Here is a 22,409-nt window from a genome sequence, read left to right on the forward strand (position 1 = left end):
GCAAGCCTATTGGAATAGTTCATGAGTTTACTGCTCCATATTCTCCTCAATCCAATGGGATTGCAGAAAGAAAGAATAGAACCCTAACTGACATGATAAATACTCTACTCGGGAGTTCTGGATTACCTACCTATATGTGGGGGGATGCTCTGAATGCGGCTTGCCATATTCTGAATAGAGTACCTCAGAAGCATAAGGATAGTAGCCCCTTTGAACTCTGGAGAAATAGGAAATCTAGCTTAAAATACCTTAAAGTGTGCGGGTGTCTTGCTAAGGTACTTGTCCTAGAACACAATAGGAAAAAGCTGGGTCCTAAAACAGAAGATGCTGTCTTTTTGGGTTATGTAGAGAACAACTGTGCCTACAAATTCTTAGTAATTAAGTCTGAGATATCTGGCATAGATGTTAACTCTATTGTTGAGCTTCGAGAAGCTACATTCTTTGAGGATGTATTTCCAATGAAAGTTGGTGTACCTCAAAATCTGTCTTCTTTAGATATACCTTCAACTTCTGGTTCCATTCCCGAACATGTGGAAAGGATGACAGATATGGGGGTAGAACCATCTTGTTCCCATCCTAGACCCGATGAGTCTGAGGAAGTGGTTTAACCTAGAAGGAGCAAGAGACCAAGGATTACCAAGGATTTGGGAAGTGACTTTATCACTTATCTTATAGAAGATGATCCTCCCAATTTCCGAGATGCAATGGCTTCACCTGAAGCAAAGCATTGGAAAGATGCCATCAAGAGTGAAATGGACTCCATTATCTCTAATGGTACTTGGGAACTGGTTGACCTCCGTCGTGGTAGTTCCACAATTGGGTGCAAATGGATCTTTAAGAAGAAGTTGAAACCAGATGGATCCATTGACAAGTACAAGGCGAGACTGGTTGCCAAGGGGTTCAAACAAAAGGAGGGAATAGATTACTTTGATACCTATTCTCCGGTTATCCGGATGACCACTATTAGGGTGCTTATTGAACTGGCTTCTATTTATGATCTCTCGGTCCATCAAATGGACGTGAAGACCGCTTTCTTGCATGGAGATCTTGAAGAAGAGATCTATATGGATCAACCTGAGGGTTATGTGGCTCCTGGAAATGAAGATAAAGTTTGTAGACTTGTTAAGTCATTATATGAACTTAAACAAGCCCCTAAACAATGGCATGAAAAGTTTGATAATATTATTTTATCATTTGGCTTTGTTGTCAATGAATCTGATAAGTGTGTTTATTGTAAAGTTAAAAGTGATGCTTGTATTATTTTATGCCTGTATGTAGATGACATTCTATTGTTTGATTCCAATATGGGAATTATAAATGAGACAAAATCGTTTCTTAGTAGTAAGTTTGATATGAAGGATATGGGTGTTGCAAATGTGATCTTAGGCTTAAAGCTATCTCGTTTAGCTGAAGGGTTAACCATTTCTCAATCTCACTTTGTTGAGAAAGTACTTGTGAAATTTGGCTATAACCAAGGGAGATCTGTAGCAACTCCATATGACCCTTCTATCCATCTTCATAAGAATACGACTGGTGTTCCTGTGTCTCAATTGAGGTATTCCCAGATTATTGGAAGTTTGATGTATCTTGCAAATTGCACAAGACCAGATATTTCGTTCTCCGTGACAAAATTAAGTAGATACACAAGTTGTCCAAATCGCTCTCATTGGAAGGCATTGGACAGGGTACTTAGATACCTGAAAGGAACTATATCCTTGAGTTTGCATTACAAGAGATTCCCTGCAGTTCTTGAGGGATATAGTGATGCAAGCTGGATAGCCATGAACTTTGGCTGTTATGGCGTGACAGGGTATGTATTTACCTTGGGTGGCGGCGCAGTCGTCTGGAGATCAGTAAAGCAGACCATCTTGTCTCGGTCTACTTTTGAGGCTGAACTATGTGCTTTAGATGTCACAGGATTGGAAGCTGAATGGTTAAAGGGACTTCTTGAGGAACTTCCTTTAATGTGCAAGCCAATTTCTGCGATATCTGTGCATTGTGACAATATGGCCACTATTGCAAAGATTAAAAGCACAAAATATAACCAAAAGCAAAGAAGACACATCCAAGTCAGAATAAAATCTATAAGGGAACTGGTGTCTCAGTTAGTGGTTGTTGTGGACAATGTTGGATCCAAAGAGAACACAGCTGATCCATTAACGAAAGGACTAGATAAGTCGTTAGTCCTAAAATCCAGAGAGGGGATGAAACTTAAACCCACCAATAGTTTATCTACAGTAGCAACCCAACCTATCTAAGTGGAGATCCCACAAAGTAGGTTCAATGTGGTAATAACAAGCTGTAGGGTGAACTGGTTAGCACCTTATTTATATGATACTATGTATCTGTGTCTATTCCCTAGTTTACTCTGGAAAGGTGCTGTATCTGCAAGTTAAGGAAGAGTTAAAACTCTGAATGGGTTCAAAGCCTTCAAGGCGAGATGTTAGCAGTGCATCTTTGGAGAAGCCCACCTATGCGAGTGTGACTGTGTGGCCGCAGTTTAAGGAATTGGGTTATTCCTGAAGTCACTCATGAAACAGGATACGGGCGCATAGCCATTACGCGCTGCCCCTAAAGATTACAACCAGAACCTTTATCATGTTGTTGCTGATGGACACTCCTACACCAAAGGTTCAAGTTCAAGACTTCAGTTCACTTCGTTCCTGTGGGGGTAAAGTTAGTCAACTAAGGTATTGGTTCAAACCGGAAGGTACCATTGTTGAAAGCATGATATGTCCTGTTGCAGATTGTCTCATCTTGCATCTTGGTTTCCTCCCGTTTTCATTCTTTGAATTTGTGGGGGAATGTTAGGTATAAGAAGGAAGGGAGAGAAAATTCAAAGAAGAAAATGGGTTGTTTTGAGATAGTGGTCTTGATGAGGTAGAATAGTCCCATATTGCTTTTGCTTGAGTTTTCTGAGGGCTTTATAAGCAACTTGTGATTTCATACACTTGTTCCTGAGAACAAAGGAGTGGGATGACCACCACACACACATGCGTGCGCGCGCCCGCCCGCCCACCGCGCCGTGTCGTGTCGTGTCGTGCCGAGCCGAGCCGAGCCGGGTCGGGCTCGGGTTCGGGTTCGGGTAATTGGCCTTTTAAGGCCATATCCAATGAAGACAAAGTATCTTTTTACCCAAAGTTTCTTTGGATTTGGATTCAGTAACGGGTTATGGGAATGGATAACGGGTCACGACTCCTCGGATTTCGTGCCCATTATGGAACTTCGGATTCCGTAACGGATCTCGATCTTTCGAAGTCCGTTAACGGATCACGTCCCCTCGGATTCCGTAACAGGCTCCTTCCACGTTTCATAACCGTTCGTGGGTTATAAAAGCGTGGTCAGGGGTGTACGGAGATGCTGAGACAGACTCTCTGGGTTTTGAAGAAGAGTTCTGCGATTTCCCATCTCCCTGGTTACTCTCTCTCTCTCTCTTTCCTGTGAGTTATCTCGAAAGGGGTTGTTCTGCAACTGTGGTTCGAAGAGGCTGTTTTCGAAGGACGATCCGCCGGAGTGCACCGCTCGGTTCGTCGTGGCTATTGTATCCTGGGGAAGGACGCCGGACCCTGATCTGCACAGTATGTGGGGGCGAATCTTTTCTAAGGAGAGTACTTTCATACGCCTTAGCCTATTACATAAACTAAAATGTTCCTGTTGTTTTCTTTATGTTCTGTGCATATGTTTGTTTATATGCTGCCGTCTGGATTTTGGTCTGTTGCGGAAACCGACATGCCTGCACCTTGTTGTTGTTTCTGTCGTCTGTTAATCATGCTATTTACACTGTTATATTTCGTGTTTTATATCATGATGACGAATGTGAAACTGTGTGATCCGAAAAATGATCCAACAGTCTTAGAGAAGATTCTAAGCATGTCGTCTTCCGCATTTGTACCAAAAGTGGACATGTCCGGTATGCCGGAAAAGTTTGCCGGTCAGAACTTCAAGCGTTGGCAGCAACGCATGAAGATCTGGTTCACTACGATAGGGCTGCTGTCGGTTCTGGAAATCGATTGACCTTCGGTGTCTGATACTGACCTTGCTGCAGTTGCTGCAACAGTCCAGTGGAAAGAAAAGGACAGTATATGCCGTGGCTGCATATTTTTGGCTCTGTCCAACACATTGTTCGATGTGTACTGTTCTTCGTCTACCACTGCTAAGGGTCTATGAGACCAACTTGACAAGAAGTACAATACCGAAGACCAAGGTCTTGAAAAGTACTCTGTTGCAAAGTTTCTGAAATATCAGATGATAGAAGGCAAGTCGGCCACTGAGCAAGCACACGAGTTTCTGCTACTGCTCCATAGTTTGGCTGAGGCTGAAATGAAACTTCCTGAGAAGTTTCAAGTTATGACCATCGTAGAGAAATTTCCTAAGTCTTGGGTAGACTTTGGTTTGTCTCTCAAGCACCGTAGAGGAAAAATTTTCCTAGATGATCTTATGGTAGCCATTGTCATTGAAGAGGAGCATAGGAGCCAGAAACAGATCGTGATGCCAACTGAACCGCCTAAGGTGAACATGATGACTGGAGATTTTAAGGGCAAAGGACAAAAACCCAAATCTGCAATGAAAAACCAGTTTAAACCTAAGGCCAAAATCCAGAAAAAGGCAAAGAACAAACCTTGCTGGAACTGTGGGCAGGTTGGGCACTAGGCTAAGGAATGTCCTTCCAAGAAGGCCAAAGCTCATGGGACCACAGAAGGAACGCCTCAAGTCAACATGGTGACTGAGGTCCTTGGGACCAGTAATGGGTATGTTTCTGTTAACCTGCAAATCTATCACGTCTATGTGCCAACAGAATGGCTGGTTGACACTGAAGCTAATGTGCACGTTTGTGCTGATAAGTCTGTCTTTGTCTCATACCAGGCTGCTGCAGGCAGATCCATGACTATGGGCAATTCAACGGCTGCAAAGGTGTTAGGGATTGGACGAGTGGATCTGAAGTTTCCTTCAGTACGAGTTCTATCTTTACACAGAGTGCACCATGTGCCTGTAGTTAGAAGGAACATTCTAAGCGGTTCATGTCTTGTTAGAGAGGGTTATGAATTTAACTTTAAATGTAATAAAGTTGTTATTTTACATTCTGGAACCTTTATTGGCAAGGGGTATTTAGATGATGGTTTGTTTAAACTTCGTGTTGAACATGTTTGCAGTGATAAATTAGAAAATGATGTTTCATTTGATTCATTGTCTAATGTTGCTTTTAACATAGAATCATCTGACTTTTGGCATAATAGATTAGGTCATGTGAATTTCTATTCTGTGAAACGCATGATGAACTTGAAAATGATTCCTGAGCATTCCATTGATAAAACTAAAAAATGTGAAATTTGTGTGCAAGCAAAACAATGTAGGAAACCATTCCATACGATTGTTAGAGATTCTGAAATATTGGATCTGGTGCACACAGATATCTGTGAGTTTAATGGAGTATTAACCAGAAATCATAAAAAGTATTTTATCACGTTTATAGATGATAGCACTAAATTCTGTTATGTGTATTTGCTAAAATCAAAAGATGAAGCTTTTGATAAGTTTCTTAATTTTAAGAATGAAGCAGAAACACAAACTGGTAGAAAACTTAAAAGATTGAGGTCTGATAGAGGGGGAGAATATACCTCTAATAAACTCGATGAATATTGCAAGCCTATTGGAATAGTTCATGAGTTTACTGCTCCATATTCTCCTCAATCCAATGGGATTGTAGAAAGAAAGAATAGAACCCTAACTGACATGATAAATACTCTACTCGGGAGTTTTGGATTACCTACCTATATGTGGGGGGATGCTCTGAATACGGCTTGCCATATTCTGAACAGAGTACCTCAGAAGCATAAGGATAGTAGCCTCTTTGAACTCTGGAGAAATAGGAAATTTAGCTTAAAATATCTTAAAGTGTGGGGGTGCCTTGCTAAGGTACTTGTCCCAGAACACAATAGGAAAAAGCTGGGTCCTAAAACAGTAGATGCTGTCTTTTTGGGTTATGTAGAGAACAGCTATGCCTACAAATTCTTAGTAATTAAGTCTGAGATATCTGGCATAGATGTTAACTCTATTGTTGAGCTTCGAGAAGCTACATTCTTTGAGGATGTATTTCCAATGAAAGTTGGTGTACCTCAAAATCTGTCTTCTTTAGATATACCTAAAACTTCTGGTTCCATTCCCGAACATGTGGAAATGATGATAGATATGGGGGTAGAACCATCTTGTTCCCATCCTAGACCCGATGAGTCTGAGGAAGTGGTTGAACCTAGAAGGAGCAAGAGACCAAGGATTACCAAGGATTTGGGAAGTGAATTTATCACTTACCTTATCGAAGATGATCCTCCCACTTTCCGAGATGCAATGGCTTCACCTGAAGCAAAGCATTGGAAAGATGCCATCAAGAGTGAAATGGACTCCATTATCTCTAATGGTACTTGGGAACTGGTTGACCTCCCTCGTGGTAGTTCCACAATTGGGTGCAAATGGATCTTTAAGAAGAAGTTGAAACCAGATGGATCCATTGACAAGTACAAGGTGAGACTGGTTGCCAAGGGGTTCAAACAAAAAGAGGGAATAGATTACTTTGATACCTATTCTCCTGTTACCCGGATGACCACTATTAGGGTGCTTATTGCACTTGCTTCTATTTATGATCTCTCGGTCCATCAAATGGACGTGAAGACCGCTTTCTTGCATGGCGATCTTGAAGAAGAGATCTATATGGATCAACCTGAGGGTTATGTGGCTCCTGGAAATAAAGATAAAGTTTATAGACTTGTTAAGTCATTATATGGACTTAAACAAACCCCTAAACAATGGCATGAAAAGTTTGATAATATTATTTTATCATTTGGCTTTGTTGTCAATGAATCTGATAAGTGTGTTTATTGTAAAATTAAAAGTGATGGTTGTATTATTTTATGCCTGTATGTAGATGACATTCTATTGTTTGGTTCCAATATGGGAATTATAAATGAGACAAAATCGTTTCTTAGTAGTAAGTTTGATATGAAGGATATGGGTGTTGCAAATGTGATCTTAGGCTTAAAGCTGACTCGTTCAGCTGAAGGGTTAACCATTTCTCAATCTCACTTTGTTGAGAAAGTACTTGTGAAATTTGGCTATAACCAAGGAAGATCTGTAACAACTCTATATGACCCTTCTATCCCTCTTTATAAGAATACGACTGGTGTTCCTGTGTCTCAATTGAGGTATTCCCAGATTATTGGAAGTTTGATGTATCTTGCAAATTGCACAAGACCAGATATTTCGTTCTCCGTGACAAAATTAAGTAGATACACAAGTTGTCCAAATCGCTCTCATTGGAAGGCATTGGACAGAGTACTTAGATACCTGAAAGGAACTATATCCTTGAGTTTGCATTACAAGAGATTCCCTGCAGTTCTTGAGGGATATAGTGATGCAAGCTGGATAGCCATGAACTCTGGCAGTTATGGCGTAACAGGGTATGTATTTACCTTAGGTGGCGGCGCAGTCGCCTGGAGATCAGTAAAGCAGACCATCTTGTCTTGGTCTACTTTTGAGGCTGAACTCTGTGCTTTAGATGTCACAGGATTGAAAGTTGAATGGTTAAAGGGACTTCTTGAGGAACTTCCTTTAATATGCAAGCCAATTCCTGTGATATCTGTGCATTGTGACAATATGGCCACTATTGCAAAGATTAAAAGCACAAAATATAACCAAAAGCAAAGGAGACACATCCAAGTCAGAATAAAATCTGTAAGGGAACTGGTGTCTCAGTTAGTGGTTGTTGTGGACTATGTTGGATCCAAAGATAACACAGCTGATCCATTAACGAAAGGACTAGATAAGTCGTTAGTCCTAAAATCCAGAGAGGGGATGTGACTGAAACCCATCAGTAGTTCATCTACAGTAGCAACCCAACCTATCTAAGTGGAGATCCCACAAAGTAGGTTCAATGTGGTAATAACAAGCTGTAAGGTGAACTGGTTAGCACCTTATTTATATGATACTATGTATCTGTGTCTATTCCCTAGTTTACTCTGGAAAGGTGCTGTATCTGCAAGTTAAGGAAGAGTTAAAACTCTGAATGGGTTCAAAGCCTTCAAGGCGAGATGTTAGCAGTGCATCTTTGGAGAAGCCCACATATGCGAGTGTGACTGTGTGGCCGCAGTTTAAGGAATTGGGTTATTCCTGAAGTCACTCATGAAACAGGATACGGGCGCATAGCCATTACGCGCCGCCCCTAAAGATTACAACCAGAACCTTTATCATGTTGTCGCTGATGGACACTCCTACACCAAAGGTTCAAGTTCAAGACTTCAGTTCACTTCATTCCTGTGGGGGTAAAGTTAGTCAACTAAGGTATTGGTTCAAACCGGAAGGTACCATTGCTGAAAGCATGATATGTCCTGTTGCAGATTGTCTCATCTTGCATCTTGGTTTCCTCCCGTTTTCATTCTTTGAATTTGTGGGGGAATGTTAGGTATAAGAAGGAAGGGAGAGAAAATTCAAAGAAGAAAATGGGTTGTTTTGAGATAGTGGTCTTGATGAGGTAGAATAGTCCCATATTGCTTTTGCTTGAGTTTTCTGAGGGCTTTATAAGCAACTAGTGATTTCATACACTTGTTCCTGAGAACAAAGGAGTGGGATGACCACCACACACACATGCGCGCGCGCGCCTGCCCGTCGCGCCGTGTCGTGTCGTGTCGTGCCGAGCCGAGCCGGGCCGGGCTCGGGCTCGGGCTCGGGTTCGGGTTCGGGTAATTGAATTTTTAAGGCCATATCCAATCAAGACAAAGTATCTTTTTACCCAAAGTTTCTTTGGATTTGGATTCAGTAACGGGTTATGGGAATGGATAACGGGTCACGACTCCTCGGATTTTGTGCCCATTATGGAACTTCGGATTCCGTAACGGATCTCGATCTTTCGAAGTCCGTTAACGGATCACGTCCCCTCGGATTCTGTAACAGGCTCCTTCCACGTTTCATAACCGTTCGTGGGTTATAAAAGCGTGGTCAGGGGTGTACGGAGATGCTGAGACAGACTCTCTGGGTTTTGAAGAAGAGTTCTGCGATTTTCCATCTCCCTGGTTACTCTCTCTCTCTCTCTCTTTCCTGTGAGTTATCTCGAAAGGGGTTGTTCTGCAACTGTGGTTCGAAGAGGCTGTTTTCGAAGGACGATCCGCCGGAGTGCACCGCTCGGTTCGTCGTGGCTATTGTATCCTGGGGAAGGACGCCGAACCCTGATCTGCATAGTATGTGGGGGCGAATCTTCTCTAAGGGAGTACTTTCGTACGCCTTAGCCTATTACATAAACTAAACATGTTCCTGTTGTTTTCTTTATGTTCTGTGCATATGTTTGTTTATATGTTGCCGTCTGGATTTTGGTCTATTGCGGAAACCGACATGCCTGCACCCTGTTGTTGTTTCTGTTGTCTGTTAATCATGCTATTTACACTGTTGTATTTCGTGTTTTATATCATGATGACGAATGTGAAACTGTGTGATCCGAAAAATGATCCAACACTTTTAGCTTGGCTTTCAAGATATCACGCGAGCTAGACTATTTGGCAACCTTCTTAATTGACGTGTTGTACAACTTGGAAACTTTTAGTTGATCTCTAAGCTTATCTCCAACAACCCCCTTCAAGTTCACTGGAGTAGCATCCACATTAAACTTGTCACACATCTTATGTCTCATTGATGTGAGCGCTTTTGTCAAAACATCTGCAAGCTTATCTCTATATGAAATGTACCTCACAACAAGTTGCTTCTTTGCAATATTTTCTCTCACAAAGTGCATATCAATCTCAATATGTTTACGATACATTGGAGGGAAAAATGAAATGAGAAGCACCAATATTATCACACTATAGAATAGGAGGCTCTTTAGCATCAACTTGCAACTCTTGAAATAGAAATCAAACCCATGTAAGTTCAATGGCAGCATTGGCTAAGGCCCTATATTATGATTCAATACTAGATCTTGAAAGTGTAAGTTGTTTTCTGAAACTCCATGATATCAAATTTGAACCAAGAAATAATGCATAACCACCATTAGACTTATGGTTAACCGGCCAACAAGCCCAGTCGACATCAGAATAAACTAACAAGAGCTTACTTTGAAAAGACTTGATCTTCAACCCATAATACAAATTTCCTTTTAAATATGTTTCATAGTTATCAATGGTTCTTCAAGGGTTCATAGATAAATTGACACACCCTAACATAGGTTTGGTCCTAGTGACATATTGGAGCCCACCTACAACACTCTTGTACAAGGCGAGATCCTTAAACTTGGGTCTATCTAAAACAGAAAGAGCTGGCGACAGGTTTTTTCCCTGGTAAAAAAACCTTTTTCAACAGCTCATATATGTATTTCTTTTGAGATAATGTTATGATGGTGTTACTACGAGATACTTCAATGCCAACAAAATAATGCAATGACCCTTAAATTGTTCAAGGCAAATTCTTTTCCTAATTTTTTAATGAGCCGTTGAAAAGCTCATCAAAATTTTTTATGATAATAATATCATCCACATATATCAAAATATATATAATAAAAATGTCATTTTTGAAAACAAAGGAGAGAGGTGCTAGTCTTAGCTCCAATAAAACTCAATTAAACTAAATAAGTACACAAATGAGAAAAAATGTGTCCTAGGGGCTTCTTTAAGCCATACAAGGACCTTTGAAGCTTTCAATCATAGCTGAAAATTTTGGAATTTTAAAAATCAAGAGGTTACTGCATGTAAACTTCTTCAATTAAATATTCATGAAGAAAAGCATTTTGAACATCTAATTGCTTTATACTCCAACCATTCTTCTTAGCAATAGACAACACTAGTGGTCGGCTTGACAACATGACTAAGGATATGTTTGATTGCATTCAAATGTGATTTTGAATTTTATGCTAATAAGAGAATGAATCACATCTGCACAGTTAACTAAACATGTATTCATACTTGGAGTGAATCTCATGTGATTTAAAATCACATGGTGAAATATGTCATTTGAAATCATATGACTTCAAATCACATTTGATTTTATCTCATGTGATTTCAAATCACATGATATGTAACTAAACATACCCTAAAGGTCTCCAATTAGTTTATTCCTTCTTGTTAACTATAGTCTTTTGCAATCAAGGAGACCTTATATCTTTTAAGAGTGTCATAAGTTTGTCTCTTAATTTTAAAAATTCAAGAATTAGATCTAGGTTAGATCTGACTTGGAATTCAAGAATTAGATTAAGAGGGTCGGTTGGACCCCTCGTGAATCCTGATCTATAGATCTAGACTCGTTTGAGAAGTAAAAAAATTATTTTACCCTTGCTATTCTCAATCAATAAATTGAGTATAACTCTACACCCCAATATCAGATCCAGGCAATTTTTTGACCCCTAAACTTCTCTTCTCGAGAAAAACTCATTGGTATAAGGTAAGATGGAAAACTCTGAGAGTTTTGGATCAAAGTTTGGCAAAGAGGCTTAGGGGTATTTTCATAATTTTATACAAATAATAATTTTAATGATATTGATTGTTGGGATTTTCTACTCATTTCATATCAAGATTTAAAGAAAGGCTAAGGTTGATATTTAGTTTAAGATTTGCACGATTTAAGGTAAGTGAACATTTACAAATAACTTTCTAGATAAATAAGATACATGCTTGTTCATAAATGTATCTTATTATGCGAGTCCATGTGTTTAATAAGTATATTGATTATTTCATATATATGAATAGATTATCTGAATTGCATGTTTAGGAATTTATATTTTTTATGTTTTCAATCAGATTCATAAGGATTATGGTACATATTACATATTTATTTTTAGTACTTGATCATGTCATGTAAATGCTAACAAATAATATGATAGGTATCATGATTGTACTTGGTATATGAGAATAATGGTTGGATATATTTAATATGTTGTTAAATGTGAAAATAAATGTTAGGCTTTGAGAAAGGAAGTAGAGTTTCAGGGTTCTCAAAAAATGATTTATTCTGATAATGTTACGCTCATACCTTGGAATGGGTATTGTAAGTGTTGTGACACGTTTGATTGAAAATATGTCTCTGTGATGAATTGTTATCCCTAGAACTAAGATGTATATTTGTGATTATATGCTGGACATTAGTTAGTGAACATATATTTGATATTGTATAATACACTAACGTAGGAAAGGAAAAGAAATGAAATGAATAATGCACATAGGATAACAATACAAAGATTGATAAAGAACTCTATTAGAAAGGACATGGTCTACGACTTTGTTAGAGGTGAAAGTATCTTGTTCGTTTATGAGAGTTTTGAATTTTTTTTAGATAATTGTTAGGGGTTAAAAATATTGCCTATTGGACACATGTAGTAAGTAGCATGAATCACAAACTTTGAGGGTAGGTATAGCCTCTAGAGCTCTTCGGTTAGAAACTGATGGGCATATTGGACACTTCGGCTTGCAACTGGTGAGCAAAGTTGTATAGATTGAAAGTCCATAGTCTGGACCGGTTTGGACTCTGTTGTTTGTGTGTAGTTCATATGTCTGACCAATAATCGTAAACTCTAGAGTGGTCTACATGGGTTGTTACGCTTCAAGAGGTTATTTTCAAAATAGCTAAATTAGTGTAGAGTACGATATTGAGAATGTCTACTCTAAGAATAAGGATGATTTCAAGAAAGGTAAGGAAAAACTCTAAAACAATGAATAAAATGTGTAAACAATATATGTGTTTAGTTAGAGAACTAAACTAAGAGTAGGAGCTTAGAGCTCACTACGGTTGTAAAGGTCATGTCTTATGTTTGTAAATAAAAATTTATTGAGTTTTAGACTTACCCCCGCTTTGTTACAATTGTATGTTTGAAAACACTGCGATGAGAAGTACGTGACTTTTGGACTAGCTACTGGTGGACTTTGAAGTACTTGGAAATGCTTTATCTTTATTTTTGTATTTTTTATTTTAGACTTCGTAATTTGAATGCTTTAATTTTATGAACATGGATGGTTAGTATGGATATTGAATGAATGAAATTGACAGTTATTGAGACCTTTCTATGAAAAAAACTATGGCTTGGTTTTTGAGGTTATTTTGGTATTTTTCCTTTGAGAATTAATGTCTACAAACCCAGGCTCGAGAGGCCTCGGTTCGGGTCATTACAATATGAACATACATTCATGAAATAATACCTCACACTGTTGTATCGTGAAAGGGAGGTTGCCGCCTCCTTCATTTATATTATTCTTTTTTTTTTTTCGACAAAGAAAGCTAAGGTTAGGCAAACCCTCGCTAATAATACAATTATACCATTGGGATTCAAACATGCCAAGGTTATATGCACTACACATATTTTTTCATACAAGTGAAATGTTTGGACCGCCTAGAGGCGCACATGGGGTTTGACTAGGCTATAGAAGTCCTTAAACATATGTAACAAAGTCTGTCTATCCATTGGACAAGCCAAAAACTGATGGAAAGGCCATCGCCAACCTGCCATATGAACATATGTTGGATCCAATGCCAGCTCCATATGATCCCCCCATCAAGACCATGATAGTCACTTGTTGGACAGAGAGGTCTATAAACTCTTAGAAAAAGAGTTCATTGGGACTACATCTTATTCTGAGGGCATGTACTGTGATTCTAAGATAATGGGATTGTAACTAACAATCACCATACTTTCTTAATGTCAGTGGAACATGAAAAAGTAAAAGATGTGATTGTGATTGCTTTTACTTATTTTTGCCTTGGATATTATGAAAGTAGATAACAAGGTTGACCTTTTTTGATGTCGAAGAACCTTCGGCAAAGCAAAGAAAATCCCAGGTGAAGAAGCCCCATGCCTTATTACATGGCCCACTTCTGAAAGCTACCGATACGCACGTGCAAGCAGCATGGTTTGATCCAATGTCTTCATCTCATTACCCTCACAACCAATGTTGTTATCGGCCTTGTATCGTTTAGCCAAAGCCAACGCCGATACCGGTACTCAAGTGAATTGTTCTGAATCAGAAAAAAAATAATAATTAAAAGTATTAAGTGTCAATCAAGATGTGACTTTTGTTAAAGCTATTAAAATAATATTAAAAAATAAATTAAAATATTTTTATATTTATTAAAAAATAGTCAATTGACAAACCACTCTGACGGGGGCAACCCCCGCGGTGGTGATCACAAGGTTGACCTTTTGATTCACGATTACAACACAGCTTCAACTTTCTCAAGCTTCTGTTTTCTCAAGCAAGTAACAAATAGACTTGGGGATCGGGAAAGAGTAGTAGGGAAGAGAAATTCGGAGCTTTCTTTCCAAAGGTTATGTTTCGTAAACTGCTGGAAAAAAAAAAGTGGTAAAAGATGAAGTGGTGAGAAGAAGCGAAAGAACGGGGTGGCCTTTCCGGGGAGCCAAATCCGGCCGGCGGAATATAAGCGTTTCCCGGAAGAGGTGGTGTGGGGAATGAGGTAGCTTTGCGGATGGTGACGGAATAGATTCCGGGCAGTAGCTTTGCTTCCTTCCTTTGTTTTTCTTTTGCTTGGTGGGGGTGAGAAGTGAGAAGGAGAGGGAGGGAAAAGACACCCCGGGGGAGGGGGGGGGGGGGAATCTGCCTATGGCATGCTTGAGGAAGAAACATGGAGTGTTGGCGACGACGGCCGCTTACCACCATAATCATTCTCATCGCCGGTACGAGCACGATTGGTATCATCCCCCTTTAAGATCTACACGCCTTGCATCTTCGACTCCTTCCGCCCGACGATGGAATTCGTTTTCCTTTCCTCCCTCCTCTTCCTTGCTTTCTCTTCAGGTGTGTGCGGCTCTGATTGATTTGATGTAACATCGAAACTTTTTTTTTTCTTTTTCGGTTTTTCTGACCTTTTCTTCGTGCTCAATATCTGTTTTATTTATTTATTCATTTTTTATGTCAAGTTCTAAAGAGGGTTTTTGAATTTGTCTGCTCGATCTGTTGTTCTTCTTCCTCGTTTTGCATTTCTGAACCATGAATGTTGTCAGTATCGGCCGTATCGTCAAAATCGATACGCTTCACTCTTGAATCGGCTTCAAAATCGAAACGCTTCACTCCGGAATCGACTATTTTTTAATAAATGTAAAAAATACTTAAAATTATTTTGATAGATTTAACATTTAATTTGTTTTTTGGCAGACTCAGAACAATTCACTTGAGTATCGGTATCGGTCAATTCACCTTAATCAAACGATACAGGGCCGATACCATTATGATCAATTGAATGCAAAATCCTTGTGTTTGATAACAGAGAAACCAAGGGTGTGTTTGATCGCACGGGATGAAGGACGATGCAGCGATCAAACGTTGGACGCTGCTGACACGCATTCGGTGAATCACTGTTCCACCCCCCCTCCTGTTACCCTGAGAATGGAACGAGGGGAATGCAGATTATAAAAAAAAAAATCATCGGGGGAAGGGGGGTTTACCCCTACCCTCTCTCTTTTCACTAGGGTTTGTCTTCCTCTTTTGCTGCATCATTACCATCCACCATTATCTCCAACAAAAGAAGCTGTTGTGGCCGTTATTTCCTTCCTTCATCGTCAGGGCTCCTCTTTTGAATGCCATCACCGCAATTCTTCTTCCTTTATCGAAGCCATCATCATCACCCTGTCCTTTCTCTTTTTTTCTTTTTATTAAGGTTTTGAATCAATTTTTTTAATTAAGGTATTTTATATTTAGTTTGATTAGGATTTTTTTTATTTTCTTTGCTTAGGGCTTTGAATTAAATATATTTAATAAGGATTTTTTATATTTAATTTTATTAGGGTTTTTCTTTGATTTGATTAAGATTTTTGTTCTTTGATTAGGGCTTTGAATCAAATTTCTTAAATTAAGACTTTTTATAGTTTATTTGATTAAGGAATTTTTATTTGATTAGGTTTTTTTTTTTTTTGTTTTTTGATTAGGGATTGAATCAAATTTCTTTACTTAGGGATTTTTATAGTTAATTTGATTAGGTTTTTTCTTGTATTTGATTATGGATGATTTTCTTTGTTTAGGGTTTGTATTAGGGCTTTTTATATTTTATTTTTATGGTTTATTTATGATTTTTTTTTTTATGATTTATTTTTCTTGTAGTTTAGGTTTTTTGGTTTATTTGTGATTTATTTTCTTGTATTTTAGGGTTTTTTGATTTATTTATGGCTTATTTATAGTTTTTTATTTATATATAAAAATATGAATTCTTAATTTTTTCTCAAATTACTTAAAATTTAAACATTTTTAATACTTGGATCCAGTTTGAGATCCATATTCGAAGATAAAATCCATAATTTTTTGACAAACTTTCATAATTAAATCTAATGAGACACTGATTAAAGCATTTATATATCAAAAAATTATCAAGTTCTTATTTTTCTCAATTTACCCAATTTTTAAACATTTTTTAGTATTTACATTCAATTTAAGATCCATATCTGGGGCTAAAATTCATAATAAACATGTGAAAACACTCATATAGTTGGCAGATCAAGTCTTACTATCCAAAATGAAGCTATCCTACCCATAATTCATGTGTCCAAGTTGTTTTTATATTGTGTTGTTCTGTCTAATCTTGGACAAACCATCAAACGCTCTGCTAGAGACTTTTTTTCTTTGTACAGATATAACTAAGGGTGTCAATGGGTGGGGTTTTCCAAACCCAACCGGGACCAAACCCTATAGGGTTTGGGTACGGTGATAAATAAGAAAACCTGATTAAGATTCAAGTTGGGACCCGAATGAATGTTCGATTAATACATAGATTCGGGTATAGTTTGTGACATTTTATTACCATACTTGGGCCCAACCCGAGTTTCCATTAAGATCCGCAAATTTTCAATGTAAAAATGATAAAAAAATATTATTTTATCGTGTATGGGTTGGGATCTGATTACAGGTATGGTTTCTCTTATAATGAATCTGATTAGACCCGGGCCCAAACCCGATACCATACTCCAAAATATCGGGTCTAAGTTTGGTTTCACCTGAGTCGGAACCAAACCCGACCCGTTAACACCCGTAGATATATCTGGTGATTGGTTTGCATCAATACAACACATAAATTCATAATGTACTTTCCAAGTTGTAACAAGGTTTTTTTTCACCACTGACGTTCAACAGGTACTGTGGAGGTGAACGCATTTACTGGGACCTATGGGGTAAACTATGGTAGGATAGCTGATAACTTACCTGCCCCTGAGAGTGTAGTGACCCTTCTGAAGGCCTCAAGGATAAAGAACGTGAGGATCTATGACGCAAACCAGGAAGTTCTCAAGGCATTCAGCAAGTCCGGGCTTGAGATTGTTGTTGGACTGGGTAATGAGTATTTGAAAGAAATGAGTGTGAATGAAGACAGTGCCATGAACTGGATAAAACAAAATGTGCAGCCGTTCCTTCCTGATACGCATATCGTAGGAATCGCGGTGGGAAATGAGGTGTTGGGTGCAAGCGATCACGAACTTGCAGAGGTTCTGCTTCCTGCCATCAGGAACGTGTACAATTCGATCGATAGGCTTCAGCTAACCGGCACGATTCAGGTTTCGACGCCGCACTCTCAGGGGGTCTTCGCCACATCCTATCCTCCTTCGTCCTGCACCTTCAGAGAGGACATTGTTCAATATATAAAGCCTCTCTTGGCTTTTTTTTCAAAGACAGGGGCTCCTTTCTTCATCAATGCATATCCTTTTCTTGCCTACAAATCTGACCCTGAGCATATCGACATTAATTACGCATTATTCAAGAGAAATGCTGGGGTTTATGATAGAAAGACAGATCTGCACTATGATAACATGTTTGATGCCCAGATTGATGCTGCTTATGCTGCTTTGGAAGCTGCCGGTTATGGGGATATGGAAGTCCTGGTTTCGGAGACCGGTTGGGCTTCCAAGGGGGATTCTGATGAAGCCGGTGCTACAGTTGAGAATGCAAGGACATATAACTTTAACATGAAGAAGCGGCTCGCCAAAAAGAAGGGGACCCCATTCCGGCCAAAGAGGGCAGTGAAGGCATATGTTTTCGCTCTATTCAATGAGAATCTAAAGCCTGGTCCAACCTCTGAGAGGAACTTCGGCCTTTTCAAACCTGATGGTAGCATCTCTTATGATATTGGGTTTACTGGATTGAAGCCTTCATCTGCATCTTCATCTTTGCTGTCTTTAAAGGTATGTGCTTCCTTACAACTTCAATCAGCTACACTCCTTTTCAGAATAGGTTGTCACTCATGATGCGGTAGAATAAATATTAGTCACTTTTACAAGCAAGCTGGGAAATATAGCCTCTGCTGGGATTTGAGTGCAAGATGCCTTGGATAAGATAATGCAGCTGTTACCAATTCCAGTTATCATGCTCATTCATTTCTTCTTTTTCATTGCAACTTTCCTCGAATGCTACCAATCTGGTTATCGTTATCATTCAAGTCTTCTTTTCACTAGTTGCCACTTGCCCTGAATGCTATCATGACTGTAAATTAGGTGGTGTAGTTCTTGAGACACAGCTTGTTTCCAATCTCACAGGCTAATAAAGTCATGAAAGGAAAACTTTTTGTCAAAAGGACTAAAACCCCTTTCATTATGAATAACTGGAAAGACTCCTCTAACATTTGTGTAGCTTAATTAAGATTTCCCTGTGTCCTCTGGCTGACACCAAAGGCTCCTGAAAAGCAGAATGACTGTTTACCCTCTGCATTTGTCTCTAAACCTCTATTATGGAATTCAAATTTTGGTTCATTTGGATATATATATATATATATATATATATATATATATATATATATATATATATATATATATATATATATATATATATATATATATATACAGAGAGAGAGAGAGAGAGTAATGAGTAAGTGCTAAAATGAAATATGTTAAATGAAAAGTGCTAAATGGGTTTTCAGGTTTTTTGGTTTTATTTTTAAATTCTAATGGTACAGATGTGATCTATGTACTTGATTTTATAGGTATCAGCTCTTGAAGTGTTTGATTGGATGGGTTTTTATAAGGTTCAAAAAATCAACCGTCCAAAATCTTTGTAAATTTTCGAGTCTCCAAATATCATTTTTTTCATCGAAAACACGTGATCCAGGTGTGGATTCTTCGTAAATCGACCATGCCCAAAGGCTCCTGCTGTTTACCCTCTGCATTTTTCTCTAAACCTCTATTATGAAATTCAAAATTTGATTCTTTTGGATATATATATAATATATATATATATATATATATATATATATATATATATATATATATATATATATATATATATATATATATATATATATTAGTAATGGGTAGGTGCTAAATGAAATATGCTAAATGATACGTGCTAAATGGTTTTTTCAGGTTTTTGGGTTTTATTTTTTAATTCTGACCGTACAGATGTGATCTATGTACTTGATTTTATAGGGATCAGCACTTGAAGTGTTCGATTCCGACACATGGGTGTGTTTTATAAGGTTCGAAAAATCAACGGTTCAAAATCTTTGTAAATTTTTGAGGTTCCAAATATCATTTTTTCATTGAAAACACATGATCCATGTGTGGATTCTTTGTAAATCGACCATGCCCAATACATTTATGGGGTCGGAACTGTGAAAAAATACTGGAAGAGCAGAAAAACTCATTTAGCACGTATCATTTAGCACTTACCCATATATATATATATATATATATATATATATATATATATATATATATATATATATATATATATATAATCACTGATGCAATTTATTCGAGTATCAAGAGCTTGCAGTGATGACACCCACACTGTTCAGTTCAGATGGATGTATAAGAGTAGAAAATGTAAACTATCAGTAGATTTAAGCTTGTAGCCATTCATCATAGTTGATACCTTCAATAGTATAAAACAAACTCGGTTGTTTTCGGCATCTTACAGCAACTACTCAATAGAGCTTGTGTGTCGCTTCTGCTGGACTTTTGCTGGTTGATCTCCATCACTCTCAGCTATTTTGCCCAACTCAATTTCAGTGTCAAATTTGTGACTAGATGTTACCACAACTAGCAGTCTCCCTCCACTTTCATAATACCACGAAAGCAGTCTCCCTCCAGAAAATCACCATATTGCTGCCTAACACAGATTGCGTCCCCTATATCAACTCTAGAACTAGGTATTCCTAAATATCTGAACCATATTCATTCCTCTTCCTAAAATATCTCATTGAAAGAGATTTTGCAATCAGTCTCCACTGGAAAATCTCCTGCCAAAATTGCACTGAAAACCCACCTTTGATTGCCAAAAGCGCCCTACCTTCTTTTGGAATACACTTCTTCACTTTAATTGAAATGCAGGCTTGTACAGAGGGATTTTGGTAGATGGTATTACCATTGCCCAGGTCAATGCAACAATCGTTAACTGATGGAAATGGACCTATATAAGTGTTTGAAGAAATAACAGCAACAGCTAGGGCTGGTGTTTGGTATTATGAATAATGGAGTTTTTATCATTTGTTCAAAAGGGTTGCAACTTGGTAGGCTGGGAAATTGCCACTCAACAATTTTTCAGTAACGCTGTTTTCAGACTTCCAATCAGTTAGTTTGAGAGCCCGGCTGGCCTGCCTGCCAGTGGTAGTGAGAATTCTCCTGTTCCCTGGTAAAGTTGTACATGAGGCTTAATTATTTGTTATTGATTAGTGGGTGTTAATTGGTTCCATCGGCACTCAACCTTTTATTAGTGTTACTAGTCTCTAATCAAAGGTATGTCTAGGCGTCATCTATAACATGACGAAGTTCATGACCTTCAGTGGAATGCCTCTATTACTCGTAGAAATGTTGAAAATTGTTTCTATACTAGTAGCAATATTGAATGTTCACAAACTTGGCCACATCTGATGTGTCACCAAAACTTATTATCCTATTCTTTTCTAGGCTTGCAATCAGACTGTATATAGCTATGTATTTTATAAATGAGATAGCTGGGTACTTTGGTTCTATATTCTTCTCATGTTGGGGACAATAGTAGTTTGTGAGTATTGATAATGAAGTCTCTCCGTTGGGTTCCCATGCCCCTCTGCCATCTATTACTCCTCGTATTACTGCTTCTTTTATTCCTTTTCTGAATGCATATTTCTCTCTCCCCTTGATTTTGTCAGTACCAAAATGTGTATTTTTTAGGTAGACCTGAAACAATCCTATTATTCTGTCACCAAAACTTATTATCCTATTCTTCTCTGGATTAGCTATTAGTCAGTACATAGCTACGCAATTTTATCGATGGTACAGCTATTTACTTTCTGAATTCTTCCCATGTTGGGGATGCTAGTTTTTTGAAAGTATCTATAATGGAGGAACTCTCTCTCTCTCTCTCTCTCTTGCATGCCTCTCTACCATCTGCACTCATCTTCTTCCCTCATCTGCTTCTGCTATGAGTTTCCTGTTAAATACATGTTTTTCTCTCCCATTGATTTTGTCAGATACCAATAATATGTTATCTTAGGTACACCTACAATGATCGTGTCATTCTGTACAGTAAAAAGGAAAAATATGAGAGAGAAAGAGAGAGGCATGCACGCTTTAAGCAAAATGAAAGCCTGATATTGTGGGGTTAAGATGGCACAACATGAGAACCATGGGATCTATCATTCAGACGAAAGTGCATTAATTGTTTGGCAATTCTTTTTAATAGATTTCATCTTATCTTAAGTTACATGATCGTGGTTTATGGATCTTCTTCTTCTTCTTTATGTAGTGCTACTTTCATGATATTTTGATATATTATCTCCAGGGAATGCGCACACGGAGTTGGACTTCTCCATACTTGGTAGCTGTATTGGTATGTGCTTCGTTGTTATTACTGGTGTTGTAATTGCAAATAAACGAGCTCCTGAGCATTGTGCACATCAGGGTTAACCCCACATGATTCAATGTACAGCGTCCATTCATTTTCTATACACACCTCAAAATTTACTGCTTTACAGTAAGATGTCTACAGGAGGTGCTCATTTTTCTTTATGGTGGGAAACCTATACAGATAGGACTAAAGCTTTTTGTTTTACTCGAGAAACCACCCCAGGATCATAGACCTAGTCGTGCTGGCTCTGCCTGCTGTACTTATGGTCGCTGTCCTGACAGCATAAAACTCTGAGGGCTTACCACTCACCCCCAAGGAGTCAACACGCCCCTGCTTGTGCAAGGGGGTGACGCTCATGGGATTTGAACCTAGACCACCCACCTAGCGGCCTATGTCCTTTCTGGTTCTCTCGGTTCCGCGCTTTCTACCATGCACTGCTGAACCAAATCAACAGGTAAATTTAAGATTGTTGGAGACCCAAAGCGTTGTTGGTGACAGTGAACAAAGAAAGTTCGCCGTGGCTTTAAAAAATTCTATGCCTTGTTTTGAAAGTGATTACTTGGATTAGATACCTTGCTTAATTCAGTTCTTCGAGTTTGAGAGGGAAGGGCTGTGGAATGTTTGGAAATGTTTTTTTCTACC

The 22,409-nt window shown here is 38.4% G+C and overlaps 1 protein-coding gene across 1 annotated transcript; it reads left to right on the top strand.

The window, feature by feature from the left end:
* Window positions 1–17,287: 17,287 nt before the first annotated feature.
* Window positions 17,288–21,891, top strand: LOC149815334 (glucan endo-1,3-beta-glucosidase 14-like). Its single transcript, XM_089989492.1, has 2 exons — window positions 17,288–18,127; window positions 21,702–21,891. Exons 1-2 carry the CDS (start codon window positions 17,303–17,305, stop codon window positions 21,780–21,782), a joined length of 906 nt encoding a protein of 301 aa, XP_089845618.1. The 5' UTR covers window positions 17,288–17,302; the 3' UTR covers window positions 21,783–21,891.
* The last annotated feature ends 518 nt before the right edge of the window (window positions 21,892–22,409 follow it).

The sequence above is a fragment of the Nuphar pumila genome, chromosome 15 (assembly GCF_984573655.1).
Source record: "Nuphar pumila chromosome 15, dmNupPumi1.hap1.1, whole genome shotgun sequence".
NCBI lineage: Eukaryota > Viridiplantae > Streptophyta > Magnoliopsida > Nymphaeales > Nymphaeaceae > Nuphar > Nuphar pumila.

Excerpts from the sequence above, each read along its gene's own strand:
- LOC149815334 (XM_089989492.1), top strand. The coding sequence starts at position 17,303 with ATGAGTGTGAATGAAGACAGTGCCATGAACTGGATAAAACAAAATGTG. Across the intron at positions 18,128-21,701 it reads CATCTTTGCTGTCTTTAAAG|GGAATGCGCACACGGAGTTG; the intron begins GTATGTGCTTCC and ends TATTATCTCCAG.